We start from the raw sequence: 25,075 nt of genomic DNA, 5'->3' as shown, positions 1-25,075 counted from the left end.
CCTATGGGGATATCATGCACGAGCACGTTTTAGCTGCTTACCGCTACCGTAAGCAACGCTGGTATTGAGGGTTGAAGTGGAGCTAAGTTAGGCTCAACGCACCCTTTTTTGAGCCTAACACAGCCCATCAGACAATTCTAAATACCAGCGTTGTCTTAAGGGTGCATTGGGAAAAAAAAAGCAGCATTAGCTTCGCGGGTCTTTACCGACAAAACTCTAAATCTAGCCGTTTGTGTGTGAATTTTAATTTTTTTTCATTGATGTTCATCTTTTCATAAAAAAGGTTGAAAGTTTTTTTTTCTCCCTTCCAGATGATAAAGATGTCATCTATATATCTTTTATAGCAGACCAGACTCACCCCTAGCAATGCGTGTAAGAGAAAATCACTCTCCCAAAGCCCCATAAACAAACTAGCATTACTTGGGGCGAATCTGGTCCCCATTGCAGTACTACATATCTGATCATAATACTTATTCTCAAAAGGAAAATAGTTATGGGTTAAAATGAACTTAATGCATTCCAAAATAAATACCTTTTGTTTTAATTAAGCCTACACAGCTGATACGATTATGGGCAGAGTAGAAGGGCCATGTTGTTCTTATCCACCTTTCCTCCCTTTTTTCTATGCACTGTTTATCTTTGTTCTGCACACCACCTCACTTATTTGCCTCCTATTTTTCTATTTCCTTTCTATTTCTCTATCATTTCTATATCCTTTTTCCAAGCTGCTATTTTTTATTCTCCTACTGTACAATGCATAAAAACAGACACAAACAGACACACACAATAATTCCAATAACTAAAAGCCAAAATGCGGGGGGTCTCTTTTATGTGAGGCAACAAGCATTTGAAAGTATGATGGCTTGTATGCATGGCCTTTTATTGGATTTATTTTCCTCAGCCTAATTTAAAAAAAGAAAGTTATAGTTTAAACCAACTAGAGTCTGTAAACATAGTTTGTTTTATTTAAAATGTGTGAAATATAAACATTCATACATTAACTGACTCGCATTAATGAAGTATTTAAGGGTACTGCAATGAATGTATTCAGTTTCATATATCACCTCCATCTCCCTTTAAAGGGACATGGAACCCAAAATTTTTCGTTAATTATTCAGATAGAGAATACAATTTTAAAAAAAGTTTAAATTTTCTTCTATTATCAAATTTGCTTTGTTCTCTTGTTATTCTTTGTAAAAGAGATATCTAGATATGTAGCGTGCACATGTCTGGAGCACGACATGCCAGGAAATAGTGCTGCCATCTACTGCTCTTGCTACTGTATAAAATTGTTGCAAAACTGCTGCCATATAGTGCTGCAGACACGTGCACACTCCTGAGCTTACCTTCCTGATTTTCAACAAAGAATAACAAATGAAGAATATTTGGTAATAGAAGTAAAGTGGAAAGTTGTTCAAAATTGTATGTTCTATCTGAATCATGAATGAAAAATGTGGTGTTTTATGTCCCTTTAAAGGGATGGTAAACTCAGTATAGGGTGAATATGTAATCTGTATTGTCATATTGTATTAAAATGTCCTGTGTAATTTCGATCTAAACATGAAATAGCAGTTTACCTTTTATTTTCCATATCAAGAATCTCTCCGTTCCGTAAATTCGCCAGCCCACCGTGACGTCACATTGATTTCCCCTGCCTGTGCCCAATCATCTATCCAGTCGCTAGACAGGCTGTTAGCAATACAATTTTAGCGCATGCACCTTTCCTATCATTCCTGACGATACTACCAACCAATCAACATCATCCAAATCCTGATAAGACTTTGAGCGTGCACGTGGTCAAGATCGCTCAAACACCCGATAGACACCAATTGAGCGTTACCAATGTGAAAAGTAAACATTGACTGTCACGAGTCAATGTTTACTTCCTAGACGTCAGTGAAATTAATGCGCATGCGTTTAGTAATCTAATATCGTGAACGAGCACTCAGGATGACGTAAGGAGAGGGAGGAGAGAGGACTACACAGAAAGTGTGGTTACGGGCATGTAAGAGGGGCGGAGCGAGGCGGGGAGCTGCGTTGCAAACATGATAACAAAATATGAGGAATATTACTTATAATTTACATTCGAAAATGAAAAAATAATAATGCGGTTTGATCTTATATAACAATAACAATGTAAATATGGCTTTTACAATTAAAAGAGTTTACCATCACTTTAAGTCAAAAACCTGTACATATACCAGCGATGCAATTGCAAATTTTGCCACAAGATGGTAATCTTGTTGAAGGTTGGATAAATTAGATTCCTATTGAAAATTAATTGATTTTGTTTGAACATCCGCTGCTTTTTCCTCACCATCCAACAGCTAGTCCCCAGGGAAATGCTACAGCATCAGCAGCACATCTGTTTGTATATAGGAGGCACAGCATCAACATTAAATAGCTCCCCAGAGACATTAAAGTAAATACTTAAAACTGGAATAGAACTATCTACTCTGCTATGGAAAAATCAAAACTACTTCTTTTTGTGTTTCATCTCCTTGGGAGTTTATTGGTATGTGAAAGCCATGTATTGTCATCACAATTATACTGTAACAATGCTATAAGTAATTTCCAATATATATTACTATTATGTGATTTATTTGGATTTTTTTTAGTCTTTATATTCTAGAATGCAAATTCCAAAATAGAAAAATTAAATCAATGTTCAAATAATTCAGAATTTTTATTGTTTTTTGTTTTTCCTGTTTCTGACAATCAGAGGAAACTATTTTGATGTATTTTTCTTGCATGTTTGGAAACATATTTGAACATTATATAACAGATAATGTACTTTTTAAAAGTGTGAAATGTTAATTAAGTGAGCTAAATCTGAATGGTATTTAGTAATATTTTGTAAACAATGTAACCTAACAGTTTTAGATGTCCTTGTCTTTATAGGTCTTTAAATACAAAGCTGTTTATGGTTGGCATGATTTGGATAACACAGAGTATGATTGCTGGCCCTTAGAGAAACCAGATGAAGTCAATATGATAGATTGCGGAGGTAAGACTGAGCAATTTCTGCAACAATGTTTATTGTTATTAAAGATGTAGAAAGCAGCAGCAAACATCTTTTATATACTGTTTAGGAGGTAAAAAAAACTGATTCAATAAGTATATTAAAGTACAGATTCTTGTATGGATTATATGTATTTAGAAGTCACTTAGAGATTATCGTTTGTCTTATTTTATACTATTAAATATGTATTTACAGTGTTTTTAGAATAAATAAATCACTTATCCTATTAGTAAAGATTTTATCAGAATACCCTTGCCTGAAGATGTTGTAATTTCTTGAAAACACAAGAATAATGGGAATTTTAGTATTTGTTTCTTTAGGGGGGGGGGGTTGCTTAAGGGGCATTCAACTCAAAATTGGATTGCAATCAATAAGGCAGGTGCATGCTAAAAATAGTGCAAGATCTGGTATTATATAACTATATATAAAGGGACACTGAACCCAAATTTTTTTTTCTTTCGTGATTCAGATAGAGCATGCAATTTTAAGCAACTTTCTAATTTACTCCTATTATAAAATTTTCTTCATTCTCTTGGTATGTTTATTTGAAAAGCAAGAATGTTAAGTTTAGATGCTGGCCCATTTTTGGTGAACAGCCTGGGTTGTCCTTGCTAATTAGACAGCACCAATAAACAAGTGCTGTCCATGGTTCTAAACCAAAAATTTGCTGTCTCCTTAGCTTAGATGCCTTCTTTTTCAAATAAAGATAGCAAGAGAACGAAGAAAATTTGATAATAGAAGTAAATTAGAAAGTTGCTTAAAATTGCATGCTCTATCTGAATCATGAAAGAAAAAAATTGGGTTCAGTGTCCCTTAAGTATGTATATATGTATGTTCATGTATGTATTTGTGCAATGTTTTAAACTTACATCTCAATACAACACCATAGTTTATATCTAATAGCTCCCCACATAAAATCTATAATGTGTGTGATTTAGCGCACCTGACATCCAGCTGGAGAGATAAATAAATCTACTTTTAACTTTCAATCTGAGAACAAAAATAAAGGCACTACTGATTTATTAGCATGAGTGATGTTAGAGCACAATAGTGCAAATATTTTTGCATTCCACCTGAAATCTAGCCTTTAAGGTTTAGTTATACCTTTTTAAAAAAGATTGCAATGCATTTTCATTATATATTTTGCATTTTCCCCTGTAATTTAATTCTAAAAATTGCATATTTTTTTCCACTGTCCCAAAGAGAATGGAGTCCATTCTATTAAATTCAGAACTTTGTCACTTGTACATGCTACACAGTGATTTGTTTGCCAATGATGAACACATTTCTATGTGTATCTCATTGGCCTCAATAAAAGAGATAACATAAGTGACACTCAAGGGGCTGTTCAAGTAATGTGCCCCTGGAGTGAAAATTCACAGTTGTAAACACTTTTAAAACATTTGTTTGTTATTTGGCATTTATTATTTGCAACATTTTTGATGCATATATAAAAAATATCTTCACCTTCCCTTTAAACTAAGCTAGTTTCCATTGTATTACACAAAAATATGCTTGAATTTCAGTACATTTGTTAAAAATAAAAAAAGTTTGACTAATTTAACCACTGAGCGTTTTAAAGACAAATAAACAAATACAAGTTATCCTTTTTGAAGGAATTAAGCACAAAGGGCTCAATTCTCTAAAACTCTTCTCAGGCAAGATTATATAAAATGATCCTCCAACACTGTGACATCCCTAATGAGATTCTATAAAGACAAATCTTGAAGTATCTTTTTAATGGGTGTTCCCTGCATTTCTGTACGTGAAATAGAGATACGCACAGTACAGCACTGCATGACCGGAGTTATTCATTGCATTTATATTTTGTGCTTTGCATTTATACTTAGTACAAAATTTTAAATCTAATGAAACTTAAAAGATAAAGTTATTTTAAATCATTTAGATTCTGAATAAGGATTGTGTTTATGATTGTGATTTTACTAATTCAGATTATGGTTTGAAAGTTTCTGTGTAACTTTAACAAATTAGTATTGCATTTCTGTGTATCTTTTACAAATGGCACTACACTTTGCATTTTTCCTGTGTAAAATAAGCCTGACAGTTTCAGAAAGTGAGCGGCATTACAACTCCTCGGCAGAAAACAGCAACTAAGGCTCACATGTATTAGAAGGCGAGCTGACAACTTTTCAACTTGAGAAGTTTTCTACACACCTCCTGGCATACAGGCAGCGGATTCTGTTCGTCTGCTGTCTGTATGTATCATTACACGCTCAATCAAGCGTGTAAAGCCCAATCCTTCTCTAGTGTGACCAATTCCGAGAGAGAAGGGCATGTCAATAACTCTGAGCAAGCAAGCTCAGGGTTATTTCTCTCTGCCACTGATGACCGCTGCTTCTTATATTGTGGGATGCAGGCTTGCATGTGCAAACCTGCCCAGCAAGGGCTCCATAGCAGGTTATGCTGCTTCGCACATGGAGCCCTTAATGTGATTGCCACATTTGATTTAATGATTAGTTGTGTCCTATTTGTGAGATTCAATATATTTGTGGGTAAACACATAGGGGCATATTTATCAAAGTGCGAGTAGACATGATACGATGTAACACACTCTGTCTGCATTTATCATTGCACAAGCAGTTCACCAGAACTGCTTGTGCAATACCGCCCCCTGCAGATTTGCGGCCACTAGAAGGCGTGTCAATCAACCCAATCGTATTCGATCAAGTTTATTTCTGTCAGCCGCCTCAGAGCAGGCGGACAATACTGCCCACTACAGATTCGCGGCCGCTAGCAGGCGTGTCAATAAACCTAATCATATTCAATTGGGTTGATTTCTGTCTGCTGCCTCAGAGCAGGCGGACAAGTTATGGAGCAGCGGTCTTTAGACCGCTGCTTCATAACTTCTGTTTACGGCGAGCCTTCAGGAGCTTGATAATTCGGGCCCCATAGTATGTTTTAACAAAGTAGAGCATATAAATTTGCTTTAGAATGCCCCTTTATGTAATAGCCTATATTCAATAACAATTGAGACTTTTTTGAAGACTTCCATAAAACTCTCTCATCTCAGCCTAGATAAAAGTTATAAAAAAAAAAAGTAAAGTGCAATTGAAGAATTTGATGGAATTATTATGGAAGAGGAGAATATTACAGTAGAAAGCTCTAAGATTAGCAGAATAGGTAAAGGAATAGATCAAGTCACAAGACAAAGTTCTAGTCATCTACATCACATGATGAAGTGGATAATACATGCAACCTATTGGCACATTCTAACAACTGGCCTGCTTTCTATTATTAGAGCAGGTAACCATTGTGTGACTCTTTTATGCCTACTCATATTTTTTAAAAAAAAATATGAATTTGCATGCAGATATATAGTGCCAAGGTTTTACTGTACTATCATGGAAATTGCTATAATCCAGTAAATTGATTCCTGGGTCTTATGAAATAAAGTATTTTATAGGGGAATACAGGGGTTACAATTTCATAAAGGGTTTGTATAGGTAATACATTTATTGTAGAATAAGATAAGACAATATCTATTTTGTAGAGATTTTTTAAAATGGTTACCTAGGTGCCAAAAATAGGAGAAAAATATTGTACACTGGAAATAGAAACTGTGAATGTACAGATTTATTTCTTATAAGTGGAGGCGCAGTCTGATAGCACAATCCAGTTCCATGTCAACCAAACCCCTATAGAAGTCTTCAAATGAAAAGTCTAAAACTTTCAGGAAGCACAACCCCAATGACTCCAGACCACAGACACTCCAACAAAGAAGGGGGTGTTGCATAGCATATTACAAGTGTAACACAACCTAGACACAGTATTTGTAAATATTTAAAGAAACAAAAAACAGAACAATGCTTAGTATAGAGTATTTATAATGGATTGGAATGGCTTTGCATTTGAAAACCCTTCAAAAAGTATATACAATTCACTTTGCACAGCAATCTTGTAGATTGCAAAGTCATCTGTTCTTTAAAGTGATAGTTGGAAAATGAAAAATAATGAGAGTTTGTAAACTATGACAAAACCATAGGATTCTAATCATGCATTAGAATGTAATATTCATCAAGCATGTCCTGCATATGTGTGTTTTGCCTAGGTCTAGAGATGGCATGGGTTCACAGGCCTCCTGAGGTGTCTGTAAGCGGAGAAACCTTTGATGTGACATATTCAGTCATTGCATCTGATGAGTTCTACAACTTTGCAGTTACTAATAGAATCTTCACTCACAGGTAGGTTTAACCAATAGACAGTGTTTATTACTTATGTGAAAATGAATATGACACAAATATTGTTTAATGCTACTAGAAGAGGAAATAATGATTTATCCAACTTAGGCAAACCATTTTATGCATTACAACTGCAATATTGCCATACAGTTTTAATTCCAATGTTATACACTGTATAATGATATGATATCATAATATGCATGCAACAAAACATTGCTTTCAATACTGTAGAGCATGAAGTTTATTAACATCTATTAAAGAATTGCTATCAAATAACTAAAGACATGGGAGTAATATTAAAAGGCAATGCAAAAGTGTAGATAGATACTTCTACCTTTATTTAACTCTTATGATCCTGTTTATGAAACAAGTAAAATCTTTAAATATTTGGCCAAACTTCTTAATAGAATAACATGTAAACTGATAATACCATGCTCAAAACTGAGGATTTTCTAAATCTCAGAACTGTAAATGCACACTGCCGATTTCTCAACGCTAACCCTACTGCATAACTTTCTCTAAGTGGCTTTAGCAGATAACTGCAATACAATGTACTAGCATAATGACAGTGGTTAGCCTTGTTGTCTGAATACTAATGCCTGGACTGGCACCTCAAAATAAGGCTGATGATGGGTGGAGTTTGGCTATTGAAAAACAATTGCAGCAAATACACTGTTAATTTGTTTTAAAAAGGTTTACACTTGGCTAATTTGTTATTCTATAGCAAGACAATATATAGGTCTTGTAATTACAGGTTATTTTTATAAATAGCCCCTATAATGTTTTGTGACCCATTTAAGTAGATGTACAGTATCTAGAAAAAACTAAAAAAAAAAGTATTAATTAAACTTTAGAAATTAAATTGCATGTTTTTAGATTAATACCGAATGATCTGCTTTAATATATCTACATTTTGCAGTTCATGGTCTTAGTTAAAGTGGCATTAAACACTAAGCGCTAGATTACAAGTGGAGCACTAATATGTTGCGAGCCCGCAAATGGGCAAATGTTCCCATTTGCAGACGAGCAATAAATAACCAGCCATTACAAGTGGCTGGTTATTGCTACCGCTAGCTAGCGGTAGCAATTATAGCTTAGAAAATAAACAAGAGATCAGATCTCTCTGGTTAATTTTCTAAAAGTGCCCCAAATGCCCTCAAATAGAGGGTATTATAGTTTTTCATTTAAAAAATGTAGCATTTTTTTTAAAAATAGAAAACATCTGCACTAGGCAGTTTTAAGTTCTTAAAAGCAGCAGTTTGGGGTATTAATCCTTTGAGTGCTAAGCACTTTCCCACCTGGGTGCTAAGATTTTTTAATGTTTTTTTTATTTTTTAAACAATTTTTTTTTTAACTTTTTTTTATTTTTTTCAGACCCCCAAGACTTACTGGGAAAAAGGTTAGGCAATTACCTTTCCAAATGGTGGGTCTTGGGGGTCTGTAGCTGCTTAGATGCCTGAGATACAGGCTTCTAAGCAGCATGCCCCCTGCTCCTATACTTAACATTGTTAAGTATAAATAAAGTTGCGCGGTGATGTCATCACGTTATTGCGTGTGACGTCACCACGCAAAACGGGAAGCCCCGGCGATGCCTGTCACTCTACAGGCACGATCGCCAGGGTAGGAGCGGATGGGAGCCCCCAGATCTCCCTCAAGGTGGGAGAGTGCTAGTGACGGCTCTGAGCCGTCATTAGCACCAGAGTGGGAAACTCTGTGACAGATCAGAGCCGTCATTAGCACTCAAAGGGTTAAAAAAAAAAAAAAAAAAAAGGCGCTGAAAAGTGCCTTTTCATTGCGGCTTGTAGGAACTGTGTGTTCCCTGTAAATATATATGTATATGCTTATATACCTATATATTTACATGTTAATATGTGTATATATACATATTAACACAAATATATACCTGTATGTATATAATCATATACATTTATATTTAACATTTGCTATCATCGCTGCGCTACTTACCCCCTTCACTGCACGAGGGTCTCATGCCGTTTGTCACGGCATGAGAATGAGGCTCCCATTGGAGCCTATGGTAGTGCGCTCTCATTAGTGCAATGCTTCCCAGCAATGCAAACATTTGCATTGCTGTCAACTGATACTAGCGATATTTAGCGCTCCACTTGTAATCTTGCCCTAAATAAATGATTTATAGACTGATGTATATAGAGCAAATATTAGCCTGAGAATAATAGACATGTATTTTTAAAAATGCAGTGGGTGCAGCCATATTGTAACTTGGGTTTCTTTTTCTGCCAAGGCCAATTAAGGACAGTCATAAATGTCTTACTAGAGTGTGCAACCAATGACTATGTGGATCACAGCTGTGTCTGCCACTTTTAACAGGAGTTTGGGAAGCCCTTAATATTCAGAATCAAATTACAGAAAAAAGAACAAAATAAATAATGAAAATATAACACAAATTTGTTTTGCTACATACATTTAAACATTTCATATTAACCCCTTAACCCAATGTGACATATATACGTTGTGCGGTACTTTGCTTATTGTACTGCAAAATGTATATATGCCTGAAAGCTACAGGAAGCTCCAGCAGTCTCGGCTGTTAATTTACAGCCGAGAGCTGTAGTTCCTGAGCTCCAGGCATCTGTCTTCATATGGAACTGTAGTGCGATCAGTGCTACGGTTCCATATGAAGGCAGATGCCAAATTGTTAAAGATAGTGCCAAAATCTGTGTCACCATCTGTAAAGATCATCTGCTGGTGCTAGCGGGAGTTGTGAGAGGGAATCCGGGAGATGGGTGGGCGGTCAAGCAGCAGAGAGGGGAGGGAAGGGGAGGGAGTGGGAGGGCCCTATAAAACAGAAAATAAAATAAAGGGAGAGGGAGGGAAGGGGAGCTACGCTACAGAAAAAAGGTTGGGGTGGAGGTGTAGGGGGTTGCTAACTAATGATCACAGGAGTCAGGAGGTGGGGGGACCACTATACTACAGAAATAAAAAAATAAAAAAAAATATATGCAATGACATTTTATAGGTACTGGCAGCCAGTATCTAAGATGGTGGACACTAGTTAAAGGGAGGAGGGTTAGAGAGCTGTTTGGGAGAGATCAGGGAGGTTGTAGGGTAAGGGGGGATCCTACATTGCAGAAAAAAAAAAATAATAATTTGAAAAAAAAATCTTTAAAACTTAATATTGGCAGACTGTCTGCCAGTACCTAAGATGGCGGTGACTAGTGTGGGTGAGGGTGGGAAGAGAGCTGTTTGGTAGGGATCAGGGAGTGGGAGGTGGGAGGGTAATCATTCTCTACACTAAGAGGTGCATTTATCAAGCTCCGTACGGAGCTTGAGGGCTTGTGTTTCTGGCGAGTCTTCAGACTCACCAGAAACGCAAGTTATGGAGCAGGGGTCTAAAGACCGCTGCACCATAACCTGTCCACCTGCTCTGAGGAGGTGGACAAAGATCGCAACAATTCTACCCGAACGAGTACGATCGGGTTGATTGACACCCCCTGCAGGGGGCGGCGTTGCACCAGCAGCTCACAAGAGCTGCTGGTGCAATGCTGAATATGGAGAGCATATTGCTCTCCGCATTCAGCGAGGTCTGTCGTACCTGATCCGCACTGTTTGATCAGGTCCGACAGACCTTTGTTAAATAGGCCTCTAAGGATAAAATTAACCTTACAAGCTTTCTGATTAACCCCTTCACTGCCAGGAATAATAGAAGTGTGGTGCGCAGCTGCAGTTAGCACCTTCTAATTACCAAAAACTAATGGCAAATACATATATGTCTGCTATTTCTGAACAAAGGGGATCCCAGAGAAGCTTTTACAATCATTTGTGCCATAATTGCACAAGCTGTTTGTAAATAATTTCAGTGAGAAACCCAAAGTTTGTGAACAAGTTAACATTTTTTAATATATATATATATATATATATATATATATATATATATATATATATATAAAACAACATTAGGGGGAGATAAGAGGTGAGTTACATATATATATGTATATATATATATATATATATATATATATATATATATATACAGGGAGTGCAGAATTATTAGGCAAATTAGTATTTTGACCACATCATCCTCTTTATGCATGTTGTCTTACTTCAAGCTGTATAGGCTCGAAAGCCTACTACCAATTAAGCATATTAGGTGATGTGCATCTCTGTAATGAGAAGAGGTGTGGTCTAATGACATCAACACCCTATATCAGGTGTGCATAATTATTAGGCAACTTCCTTTCCTTTGGCAAAATGGGTCAAAAGAAGGACTTGACAGGCTCAGAAAAGTCAAAAATAGTGAGATATCTTGCAGAGGGATGCAGCACTCTTAAAATTGCAAAGCTTCTGAAGCGTGATCATTGAACAATCAAGCGTTTCATTCAAAATAGTCAACAGGGTCGCAAGAAGCGTGTGGAAAAACCAAGGCGCAAAATAACTGCCCATGAACTGAGAAAAGTCAAGCGTGCAGCTGCCAAGATGCCACTTGCCACCAGTTTGGCCATATTTCAGAGCTGCAACATCACTGGAGTGCCCAAAAGCACAAGGTGTGCAATACTCAGAGACATGGCCAAGGTAAGAAAGGCTGAAAGACGACCACCACTGAACAAGACACACAAGCTGAAATGTCAAGACTGGGCCAAGAAATATCTCAAGACTGATTTTTCTAAGGTTTTATGGACTGATGAAATGAGAGTGAGTCTTGATGGGCCAGATGGATGGGCCCGTGGCTGGATTGGTAAAGGGCAGAGAGCTCCAGTCCGACTCAGACGCCAGCAAGGTGGAGGTGGAGTACTGGTTTGGGCTGGTATCATCAAAGATGAGCTTGTGGGGCCTTTTCGGGTTGAGGATGGAGTCAAGCTCAACTCCCAGTCCTACTGCCAGTTTCTGGAAGACACCTTCTTCAAGCAGTGGTACAGGAAGAAGTCTGCATCCTTCAAGAAAAACATGATTTTCATGCAGGACAATGCTCCATCACACGCGTCCAAGTACTCGACAGCGTGGCTGGCAAGAAAGGGTATAAAAGAAGAAAATCTAATGACATGGCCTCCTTGTTCACCTGATCTGAACCCCATTGAGAACCTGTGGTCCATCATCAAATGTGAGATTTACAAGGAGGGAAAACAGTACACCTCTCTGAACAGTGTCTGGGAGGCTGTGGTTGCTGCTGCACGCAATGTTGATGGTGAACAGATCAAAACACTGACAGAATCCATGGATGGCAGGCTTTTGAGTGTCCTTGCAAAGAAAGGTGGCTATATTGGTCACTGATTTGTTTTTGTTTTGTTTTTGAATGTCAGAAATGTATATTTGTGAATGTTGAGATGTTATATTGGTTTCACTGGTAAAAATAAATAATTGAAATGGGTATATATTTGTTTTTTGTTAAGTTGCCTAATAATTATGCACAGTAATAGTCACCTGCACACACAGATATCCCCCTAAAATAGCTAAAACTAAAAACAAACTAAAAACTACTTCCAAAAATATTCAGCTTTGATATTAATGAGTTTTTTGGGTTCATTGAGAACATGGTTGTTGTTCAATAATAAAATTAATCCTCAAAAATACAACTTGCCTAATAATTCTGCACTCCCTATATATATATATATATATATATATATATATATATATATATATATATAATTGCATTTGGTGGTGAAATGGTGCATAGATCAATACATTTTTTAAATAGAAAAAAATTTGTCTTTATTTCTGTTTAAATTGAGTGATAACAAAAATGCTAAAAATTTGCCGGTATTTTGGGCAAGTTTTTCTCTGAAAGTCTCGGTAAGTAAAGGGGTTAATATCTCAAAGTGTTTAATGAGCTCTCATTGTCCAGTTTGATTTAATACTGCTAAGTGCTGTTGTAAACAGAGTATTTTGATACTGAGAAGTATAGTACTGGGGAATGGTGTTACAAATATATGTCTATACAAACACATATGTATTATATATGTGTGTATTTTATTTATTTACTTTTCTTCTCCTTCAGTGATGCTGTGTCTGCTAAAAGGTTTTGTGAGGAACAAGAATGTCCATCTAACTGGAAAGATGCAAATGAAGATAACTGTTGTGTTCATCACGCTAATATCCACTCCTGCCCATTGTCCTTCATGGTAAGTGCATGTGACTCTTTTATTTAAGTGCGTAAAACTAATTTGAGACACAATTCAACATTAAGTTGTGTTCCAGTCATCATGAAAAAAAGACAAAAATAAAACCTGTTAAATTTTGTAAAGAAGGGTAATGAGAATAAAGATAACTAAAGATAAATAAGGTGGAATTAAATAAAATGATATCTAATGTGGACATTTAGGTTTAAGTTTGATAACTTGCACTGTGGGGAATACCAAGGAATTGTGCATATTTGAAAGATCACAGTGGGACAAATTAATAAATTGCAAACCAGGTTTATTTTTATGTAGAACTACAATTTATGGTAGCAAACCTTGTATCAAGCAATAAATATCTAATAAATAATATTAGATAGTAATAATATTGCAAATTTAAAAATAATATTGCAAAAATAAAAATAAAAAGGAGCATCGCTGGAAAACATAACTCCTGAAAGTGTTGGGGGTTTTTTTACACCAGAAAACTGGAAAAAGCAGACATTCGGATAGATTACGAGTTTTGCGTTATGAGTGGTGCGGTGCTAACTTGCAAGTTATTGTCACTGCTCACTTACCTACAGTGCTGGTATTACAGGTTTACAAAAACCCGGCGTTAGCAGGCAAAAAGTGAGCGTAGAGCAAAATTGAGCTCCATACCGCACTCCAATACCAGCGCTGCGGTGAGCGGTGGTAAACTGGTTTTACGTGCTCGATTTCCCCATATACATCAATGGGGAGAGCCGGCTGAAAAAATATCTAACACCTGCAATAAAGGAGCGTAAAGCTCCGTAACGCAGCCCCATTGATTCCTATGGGGAAACTAAATTTATGTTTACACCTAACACCCTAACTTCAACCCCGAGTCTAAACACCCCTAATCTTACACGTATTAACCCCTAATCTTCCGCCCCTGACATCGCTGACACCTACATTATACTTATTAACCCCTAATCTGCTGCCCCCAACATCGCCGCCACCTACCTACATTTATTAACCCATAATCTGCCGTCGCCGCCACTATACTAAAGTTATTAACCCCTAACCCTAACACTAAGTCTAAACTTACCTAACCCTAACACCCACTAACTTTAATGTAATTAAAATAAATCTAAATAAAACCTACTATTAATAACTAAATATTCCCTATTTAAAACTAAATACTTACCTGTAAAATAAACCCTAAGCTAGCTACAATATAACTAATAGTTACATTGTAGCTAGCTTAGGTTTTATTTTTATTTCACAGGCAAGTTTGTATTTATTTTAACTAGGTAGACTAGTTAGTAAATAGTTATTAACTATGTACTAACTACCTAGCTAAAATAAATACAAAGTTATCTGTAAAATAAAACCTAACCTGTCTTACACTAAACCTAACATTACACTACAATTAAATCAATTACATAAATTAAATACAATTACCTAAATTACAAAAAAAAAAAACAACCACTAAATTACACAAAATAAGAAAAGAAATTATCAGATATTTAAACTAATTACACCTAATCTTCAAGACATCCGGCGCGGAGCATACTCTTCAATTGACGTCTTCTTCCGAATGAGGTTTCCCTTTAAATGACGTCATCCAAGATGACGTCCCTTAGATTACGATTGGCTGATAGATTTCTATCAGCCAATAGGAATTAAGGTTGAAAAAATCCTATTGGCTGTTGCAATCAGCCAATAAGATTGAGCTTCAATACTATTGACTGATCCAATCAGCCAATAGGATTGAGCTTGCATTCTATTGGCTGATTGGAACAGCGTAATACCAGCACTATGGAAGTCCCATTGAAAAATGACTTTTTAAAAGCTACGGTAATTACGTTGCATTATGGCCAAAAAAGTGTGCGGTACAGCTATACCTACAAAACTCGTAATACCAGCGGTAGTGAAAAAGTGCCTTAATGCTGCTTTTTCACTCATACCACAAAACTCGTAATCTAGCCGAAAATAAATAACAATCGGCTAGATTACAGGTACAGTCTATACCGCCAAGATCCATACCGTAAACTGAAAGTCAGTAGTTATGAGTTTTACATTACAAAGCTGTAGCATAAAACTCATAACTAAAGTGCTAAAAAGTACACTAACACCCATAAACTACCTATTAACCCCCTCCCGCATCGCAAACACTAAAATAAAATTATTAACCCCTAATCTGCCGCTCCGGACATCGGCGCCACTATAATAAACATATTAACCCCTAAACCGCAGCACTCCCGCATCACAAACACTAGTTAAATATTATTAACCCCTAATCTGCCGCCACCTGCCTACATTTATTAACCCATAATCTGCAGCCCCCAAAGTTGCCGCCACTATACTAAATTAATTAACCCCTAAACCTAAGTCTAACCCTAACCCTAACACCCCTTAACTTAAATATAATTAAAATAAATCTAAATAAAACCTACTATCATTACCTAAATAATTCCTATTTAAAACTAAATACTTAACTGTAAAATAAACCCTAAGCTAGCTACAATATAACTAATAGTTACATTGTAGCTAGCTTAGGGTTTATTTTTATTTTACAGGCAAGTTTGTATTTATTTTAACTAGATAGAATAGTTAGTAAATAGTTATTAACTATTTACTAAATACCTATCTAAAATAAATACAAATTTACCTGTAAAATAAAACCTAACCTGCCTTACACTAACACCTAACCTTACACTACAATTAAATCAATTACCTTAATTAAATACAATTACCTAAATTACAAAAAAAACAAAACACTAAATTACACCAAATAAAAAAAAGAAATTATCAGATATTTAAGCAAATTACACCTAATCTAATAGTCCTATCAAAATAAAAAAGCCTCCCAAAAAAAAAAAAAAACCCTAGTCTTAACTAAACTACCAATAGCCCTTAAAAGGGCCTTTTGCGGGTCATTGCCCCAAAGAAATCAGCTCTTTTACCTGTAAAAAATTTTTTACAAACAACCCCCCAACAGTAAAACCCACCACCCACACAACCAACCCCCCAAATAAAATCCTAACTAAAAAAACCTAAGCTCCCCATTGCCCTGAAAAGGACATTTGGATGGGCATTGCCCTTAAAAGGGCATTTAGCTCTTTTTCAAGTGCCAAAACCCCTAATCTAAAAATAAAACCCACCCAAAAAAAGCCCTTAAAAAAGCCTAACGCTAACCCCCAAAGATCCACTTACAGTTTTTGAAGACCCAACATCCATCCTCAACGAAGCTCCAAACAGCCAATAGAATGCGAGCTCAATACTATTGGCTGATTGGATATGCCAATAGTATTGAAGCTCAATCCTTTTGGCTGATTGCAACAGCCAATAGGATTTTTTCAACCTTAATTCCGATTGGCTGATAGAAATCTATCAGCCAATCGGAATCTAAGGGATGCCATCTTGGATGACTTCATTTAAAGGGAAACCTCATTTGGAAGAAGACGTCGATTGAAGAGGATGCTCCGCACCGGATGTTTTGAAGATGGACCCGCTCCGCGCCGGATGGATAAAGATAGAAGATGCCGTCTAGATGAAGACTTCTGCCCGGTTGGATGAAGACTTCTGCCGGCTTCGTTGAGGACTTCTGCCGGCTTCGTTGAGGATGGATGTCGAGTCTTCAAAAACTGTAAGTGGATCTTCAGGGGTTAGTGTTAGGCTTTAAGGATTAATAGGGTGGGTTTTATTTTTAGATCAGGGGTTTGGGCACTTGAAAAAGAGCTAAATGCCCTTTTAAGGGCAATGCCCTTCCAAATGCCCTTTTCAGGGCAATAGGGGGCTTAGATTTTTTAGTTAGGATTTTATTTGGGGGTTTGGTTGAGTGGGTGGTGGGTTTTACTGTTGGGTGGTTGTTTGTAAAAAAAAAATTTACAGGTAAAAAAAAACTGATTTCTTTGCGGCAATGCCCCGCAAAAGGCAATTTTTAGGGCTATTGTTAGTTTAGGCTAGAGTTTTTTGTTTTTTTGGGGGGGGATTTTTTTATTTTGATATGTCTATTAGATTTGGTGTAATTAGTTTAAATATCTGATAATTTCTTTTTTTCTTTTGTGTAATTTAGTATTTGTTTTTTTTTGTAATTGATTTAATTGTAGTGTAAGGTTAGGTGTTAGTGTAACTTAGGTTAGGTTTATTTTACAGGTAAATTTGTATTTATTTTAGCTAGGTATCTAGTAAATAATTAATAACTATTTACTAACTCAGGCCCGGACTGGCCATAGGGCATACCGGGCATTTGCCCGGTGGGCCGCCGGTAACCTTGGCCCCGCCCACCATTACCGCACAGATGCCAATCAATTATATTCGTCAAATCGGCCGCACACTGACTCACTGTCCGGCGGTGAATGACTGTCTGAGTCTAGAGCACCTGACTGACCAATCACTACACTGATGCCGCGTGCATGTCAGGCTGTCCGTCACAGTGCTAGGAATAGGAATTTAGGAAAGATGCCGGGCCATGGGCCTGTCCCAATCCAATTGTGACCATGACTCTCTCTGACCTCACCTGGCCACCTGCTGAGTCTGCTCTGAGTCCTCACTGTCTGGTCAGACCATCAGAGCAGACTCAGCAGGTGGCCAGGTGAGGTCAGAGAGAGAGGACCTTTTTTTGGTAGTAGGCCCGGCTGTCCAATATACTCCTCTGCTGCTGTGGACTGCAGCCATATGGAGATAAGGATTACATCATCATCATGTGCGGTGCCACTATGCCTGCGCCGCCACACAATCTATCGATTTGTTGGGTTTCTGGGTGGGCGGCAGATTAGGGATTAATAAATGTAGGTAGGTGGCGGCGATGTTGGGGGCAGCAGATTAGGGGTTAATAAGTATAATGTGGGTGTCAACGATGTCGGGGGCAGCAGATTAGGGGTCAATAAGTATAATGTAGGTGTCGGCGATGTCGGGGGCGGCAGATTAGGGGTTAATAAGTATAATGTAGGTGTCGGCGTTGTCGGGGGCGGCAGATTAGGGGTAAATAAGTGTAAGATTAGGGGTGTTTAGACTCGGGGTTCATGTTAGGGTGTTAGGCTTTTTTTTAGAAGGCTCTCCCCATTGATGTCTATGGGGAAATCGTGCACGAGCACGTAAAACCAGCTCACCGCAGCTCACCATCATTTTATTTGTAATAAAAAAGTGCACCAAATAATTGATCTCTTAAAGAGTTCACATTGTGCAGAACACATTTCTGTTACTGAAAATTTCAGCAGAAGTAGCTATCAGAGGAGTATATTTTTTATTGCCATACAATGGACTAGCTTTCAAGTGGAATGCAAATAAGCCTTCCCGCTCGAGCGATACCATCGCTAGACGGAGGCTTTTTGCACGCATTGTTGTGCGCTCTTATTACATGTTAAAAGCAAAAAGTTTGTGAGCAAGCGAAACCAGAAGCATGCTAACAATTTATTGTGACCGCTCTAACGCCTTCTCCCCATAGGAATTTAGTGGAGAGCACTGTGTTGTTCAGCTGTATGATGTACTGAAATGATCCACAAGGTTCTTTTAAATAAACTTCTTTATTATATCTGAGCCCTGACACCTGAGCTGCTTCCTGTCTGCTGAGCTCTTCCTGACTGCTGCAGAGCTAATCACTTCCTGGGGCATGAGCTACCTTCCTGTTATCTGACCCTTATGCATCTGCATTGCAGGCTCAGCTCAGCACATCTCTCCTTTTCTAAACAAAACAAACAACAACATAAAAACAAAAATTCATCATTAAAGGGACAGTCTAGTCCAAAAAAAAAACGTTCATGATTCAGATAGGGCATGTAATTTTGAACAATTTTCCAATTTACTTTTATCACCAATTTTTCTTTGTTCTCTTGGTATTCTTAGTTGAAAGCTTAACTTAAGAGGTTCATATGCTAATTTCTTAGACCTTGAAGGCCGCCTCTTAAGAATGCATTTTAACAGGTTTTTCACCACTAGAGGGTGTTAGTTCATGTTTTTCATATAGATAACACTGTGCTCATGCACGTGAAGTTACCTGGGAGCCATCACTGATTGGCTAAACTGAAAGTCTGTCAAAAAAACTGAAATAAAGGGGCAGTTTGCAGAGGCCTAGATACAAGATAATCACAGAGGTAAAAAATATATAAATATAACTGTGTTGGTTATGCAAAACTGGGGAATGGGTAAAAAAAGGGATTATCTTTCTTTTTAAACAATAACAATTCTGGTGTAGACTGTCCCTTTAACCATAGGACAAGGTTTCACAGAAACAAGATGTCTACATTAAAGTAAGTATAACACGAACTGAAAAATACTCATGCGCAAACCCGACAGGAGTTATGAAAATATCACATTCCAATGTTTTTCGCATACAGATTAATGTTATTTTTATTGCAAATGCATACCTGCATGTCTATTCCTATAGATATAAAAATATAGATATGTATTTTACATGACTAGTGTCAGATATGCATAGAAATATATATTTAATAATAAAAACATTATTTTCTATGTGAAAACATATGAATGCAAAATATGTGTATTTTACAGTATGTTTAATATTTTTAATATTTTTTTTAAATAATTTATATTTTATGATTCAATAACACGACTTAAGATTACTACGTTTTCATGTACGTTAACCTGACCGTGTTAATACCTAAATTACGAAAAACGTGGCACAAAATGCATTTTTTATATTCCTTTCGGGTAGATTATGAGTTTTGCGTTATGAGCTGTGCAGTGCTAACGTCCATTTTTCTCTCACCGCTCACTTACCTACAGCGCTGGTATTAAAGGTTTTTACAAACCTGGCGTTAACAGGCAAGAAGTGAGCGTAGAGCAAAATTGAGCTCCACACTGCACTCCAATACCAGCGCTGCTTAAGTGAGCGGTGAGCTGGTTATACGTGCTCGTGCATGATTTCCCCATAGACATCAATGGGGAGAGCCGGCTGAGAAAAAGTCTAACACCTGCAAAAAGCAGCGTAAAACTCAGTAACACAACCCCATTGATTCCTATGGGGAAACAAAAACCCTGAGTCTAAACACCCCTAATCTTACACTTATTAACCCAGAATCTGCCGCACCCAACATCGCCGACACCTACATTATATTTATTAACCCCTAATCTGCCGCTCCGGACATCGCCACCACCTACATTATACTTTTTAACCCCTAATCTGCTGCCCCCAACATCGCCGACACCTACATTATATTTATTAACCCCTAATCTGATGCCCCCAATGTCGTCGCAACCTACCTACAATGTCACCGCCACTATTCTAAATGTATTAACCCCTAAACCTAAGTCTAACCCTAACCCTCCCTAACTTAAATAAATCTAAATAAAATTCCTATCATTAACTAAATAATTCCTATTTAAAGCTAAATACTTACCTGTAAAATAAACCCTAAGCTAGCTACAATATAACTAATAGTTACATTGTATCTAGCTTAGGGTTTATTTTTATTTTACAGGCAAGTTTGTATTTATTTTAACTAGGTAGAATAGTTACTAAATAGTTATTAACTATTTAATAACTACCTAGCTAAAATAAATACAAATTGACCTGTAAAATTAAACCTAACCTAAGTTACACTAACACTACACTACAATTAAATAAATTACCTTAATTGAATACAATTAAATAAATTAAATACAATTAGCTTAATTTAAAAAAAACACACTAAATTACAGAAAATAAAAAACAAATGACAAGATATTTAAACTAATTACACCTAATCTAAGAGCCCTATAAAAATAAAAAAGCCCCCCAAAATAAAAAAAAACCCTAGCCTAAACTAAACTATCAATAGCCCTTAAAAGGGCCTTTTGCGGGGCATTGCCTCAAAGAAATCAGCTCTTTTACCTGTAAATAAAAAATACAAATACCCCCCCAACAGTAAAACCCACCACCCACACAACCAACCCACCAAATAAAACCCTAACTAAAAAAACCTAAGCTCCCCATTGCCCTGAAAAGGGCATTTGGATGGGCATTGCCCTTAAAAAGGCATTTAGCTCTATTGCTGCCCAAAGCCCTAACCTAAAATAAAACCCACCCAATACACACTTAAAAAATCCTAATACTAACCCCAGAAGATTCAATTCCCGGGAGAGGTCTTCATCCAAGCGGCAAGATATCCTCAAGAAAGCCGGCAGAAGTGGTCCTCCAGACGGGCAGAAGTCTTCATCCAGACGGCATCTTCTATCTTCATCCTTCCGACGCGGAGCTGCTCCATTGTCATGTTCTGTCTCAGGATGTTTTGTGAGAGCCTCATTGTCTGGAACAGTTGCTTTAAATGAAGATTAGTAGAAGCCATATAGATTGAAATAACATATTTATTTAAACAACAAAATACTTTGAACAAATACCTGCAGGGTATTTTAAATGTGCTATTCAGGTATGTTAAGTCCACATACGACAGGAGTGGAAATAAACAAACAAAGTAAGCAGAGATGCAGATTCAAAAGGAAAGTCTTTCTCCTAGTAATAACTGAATTACAGGATTTGCACAAAGCAGGAAAACAAACTTGTAAACAGGTAGCAGGTAAAGTCTTTCTCCTGGTAATAACTGAAGTGCAGGATTTGCACAAAGCAGGGAACAAACTTGTAAACAGGTAGCAGGTAAAGTATTTGTCCTGGAAATAACTGAAGTGCAGGAATTGCACAAAGCAGGTAGCAAACTTGTAAACAGGTGCAAAGGTGAAGTCTTTCTCCTGGTAATAACTGAAGTGCAGGATTTGCACAGAGCAGGGAACAAACTTGTAAACAGGTAGCAGGTAAAGTGTTAGTCCTGGAAATAACTGATGTGCAGGAATTGCACAAAGCAGGTAGCAAACTTGTAAACAGGTGCAAGGGTGAAGTCTTCCTTCAAATAAGTACAGAAATACAGGAAACAGGTTCTGACTTGTAACAAAACATAACCAATGTGAAGACAAAATGTAGTCTAAAAGCCATCCTTAAATAGGGAGGTTTTGCACAGGATTGGTTCTGAGTAATTCCAAAATTAAGAGCACCTGTATTATTGCACATGTATAATTACAAGTAAGACAAATAGTAATTTATCAGATCTTTTAAGTTCCATGCTATTGCTAAAACTGGCTGTGGCTCAACACACAAGCAAACCAACTGGCAAGCACAGAGCCACAGGTTCAAATCTCCACACAGCCCTTTCTAGCAGAATGCCTCCCAGACCTTTTCTTTTTAGTCTGGAGGCTTGGTTCATGACATCCATCTTCAAGAAATCCGGCACGGAGCATCCTCTTCAATCAACGTCTTCTTCGGAATGAATATCTCTTTAAGTGACGTCATCCAAGATGGCGTCCCTTAGATTCTGATTGGCTGATAGAATTATATCAGCCAATTGGAATTAAGGTAGAAAAAATCCTATTGGCTTTTTTATCAGACAGTGTTATAAGTGTAACTGTGCTTTTAAATGTATTTTTGATGTGTTTTGTGCAACTTTTTTGTCTTGCGTAACAGTTAACCAGAGCTTTGAAGTCACACTAACCAGACATGCATAAATTTGATTGCGCTCAAGCAAATGCGTTTACTTTCACTTCATAATACATGTGCTATTTCTGTCACACGCAAGGAGCCGCAAAATACTCTTTATCGCTCGTGCACAACAGTTACCGCGCCACTCGTAATCTAGCCAACGTGTAAATCTAAATTTGATTTCCTTTTTTACTCAAGGGGAAAGGAGGAATTTGTGGTCCTTGGATTCCAGATGACGGTCAAATATTTACTCATACCATATCCACTGCTGGAAAAATGACACAAGAGAACTGGACTGCAAAGGTAAAAATAAACATTGTGTCTTTACCCATAGCACAAAGGTGGACTGATGTTAATACAACACAATTCATATCATGTTTGTATGTGAATTTAGAAAAAATATGACACCAGTTAACTAATAACTATTATTTATGTATTACTTATGTTGAAACTATACTAATTTAAAAAAGAACATACAATACCTTAAAAAAATAAATTAATGAAATAAGTGCAACATCAAACACCAGGAAGCTGAGTGACTTACAGTTTATTTTTGTTGCTACTATCCCTAACTCACACTTGCTAGACGAGAGAAGAGTATGTTTTTTGTACTGAAGTTCCTGCTTAAAAATATTCTTATTGTGAAAATCTTTTGTAAGCATCTATAGTTCACCAGTGTTTCTACCATTAACAGTCCATTAAAGGCAGATAAACTTTAACAAACCAGTTTACCAATCTATACGTTTATTTTTATTAGCCTTTATAATGCTTTGCTAAGCTGTGAATTTTTCTTTAAATAATGTTGTAAAGCTTTATTATAAAGGTAACAAACTATGACATTTATCAAGTAAACTAGAATTTTTTTTTAGTAAAGCAGAGTCATTGATATTATAAGCTTAATTAAAAAAGGACTTCTGGCACTAAAAGGGATAGGAAAGTCAAAATTAAACTTGCATGATTCAGATAGAGCATGTCATTTTAAGACAGTTTTAAATTCATTTCTATTTTCAAATATGCTTTGTTCTCTTGATATCCCTTGTTGAAAAATGAATATGCACATATCCTACACTAGTGGGAGCTAGTGGCCTGCACACGTTTGTCTCTTGTGATTGGCTAACTAGATGTGTTCAGCTAGCTGCCAGCAATGCATTGTTGTTCCTTCAGCAAAGGAAAACAAGATAATGAAGCAATTTTGTTATTAGAAGTAAATTGGAAAGTTGTATAAAATTGTGTGTTCTATCCAAATCATGAAAGAAAATGTTGTGGTTTACTGTCCCTTTAATGGGGCATGAAACTTCACTATATATAATACATTTAATTTGTGTTCCATTATGTTTGTTACTTCACTAAGCACTTACCTCTGATCACTTTAAACAAAGACTTTTTATGTTCACCCAGTCACTCAGCTATATGAAAACTGAGTACCATATATGACTGAAATTAATGCAGAAAACTGAAGCAGAAATGCATCATTGCAAAACGTGCTAATGATAAATGTGCCGTGTAATGTGAACTCAATAATAGAACCACAAGAACTCCAAAGAAATTGAGTGTTTGGAGCTGTTGTGTGTTCAACAATGTCAAAGGCTTCAGATTGATCTAAAATAATTATTATGGAGAAATTACATATAGACTTTACAGAGAACAGTATATTTGGGTTACTGTATTATTAGATGACACGAAATATATAAATGTCTGTACACAATAAATTCATAAAGTAAGAAATAATTAAAGGCAGTAATGGGAGAGGGCTATTGTGCTAACTGAAAGGATAGCTGTCAGTAATGCATGTTTAGAAAAAATGAAAATGTGTTTATTTTAAAGGGACAGTAAAGTATAGGGCATGCAGTTTTAAACAACTGTCCACTTTACTTTTATCATCAAATTTGCTTTGTTCTCTTGGTATTCTTTGTTGAACGCTAAACCGAGGTAGGCTCCTAGGGGCCTATCTATCAAGCTCCGGATAGAGCTTGAGGCCCCGTGTTGCTCGCCAGAATCACCAGTTATCTAAAGACCGCTGCTCCATAACCTGTCCGCCTGCTCTGAGCAGGCGGACAAAGATCGCCGCAATTCAACCCTATCGTATACCTCCCTGCTGGCGGCCGATTGGTCACGAGTCAGCAGGGGGCGGCGTTGCACCAGCAGCTCTTGTGAGCTGCTGGTGCAATGTTAAATGTGGAGAACGTATTGCTCTCCACATTTAGCGAGGTCTTGCGGACCTGATCCGCACTGTCGGATCAGGTCCGCAAGACCTTTGATAAATAGGGGCCATAGGCTGATTTCTAAGCCTCTTTTCTCAGTGCAATTTTATTAACTTTTCACGGCTAGATAGTACTAG

At 36.9% G+C, this 25,075-nt stretch overlaps 1 protein-coding gene across 1 annotated transcript in view; it reads left to right on the top strand.

Moving 5' to 3' along the window:
• Positions 1-2,461: 2,461 nt before the first annotated feature.
• LOC128647217 (atrial natriuretic peptide receptor 1-like) overlaps positions 2,462-25,075 on the top strand; it is a 298,027-nt gene continuing 275,413 nt past the window's right edge. The window contains 5 exon segments of the mRNA XM_053700003.1: positions 2,462-2,515; positions 2,902-3,007; positions 7,092-7,224; positions 13,190-13,323; positions 22,946-23,040. Coding sequence (XP_053555978.1) covers positions 2,462-2,515; positions 2,902-3,007; positions 7,092-7,224; positions 13,190-13,323; positions 22,946-23,040 — 522 coding nt within the window.

This window comes from Bombina bombina, chromosome 2 (genome assembly GCF_027579735.1).
Source record: "Bombina bombina isolate aBomBom1 chromosome 2, aBomBom1.pri, whole genome shotgun sequence".
Lineage (NCBI taxonomy): Eukaryota > Metazoa > Chordata > Amphibia > Anura > Bombinatoridae > Bombina > Bombina bombina.
Note: the sequence above shows the minus strand (reverse complement) of the source record. Positions and strands in the feature narration are given on the sequence as shown.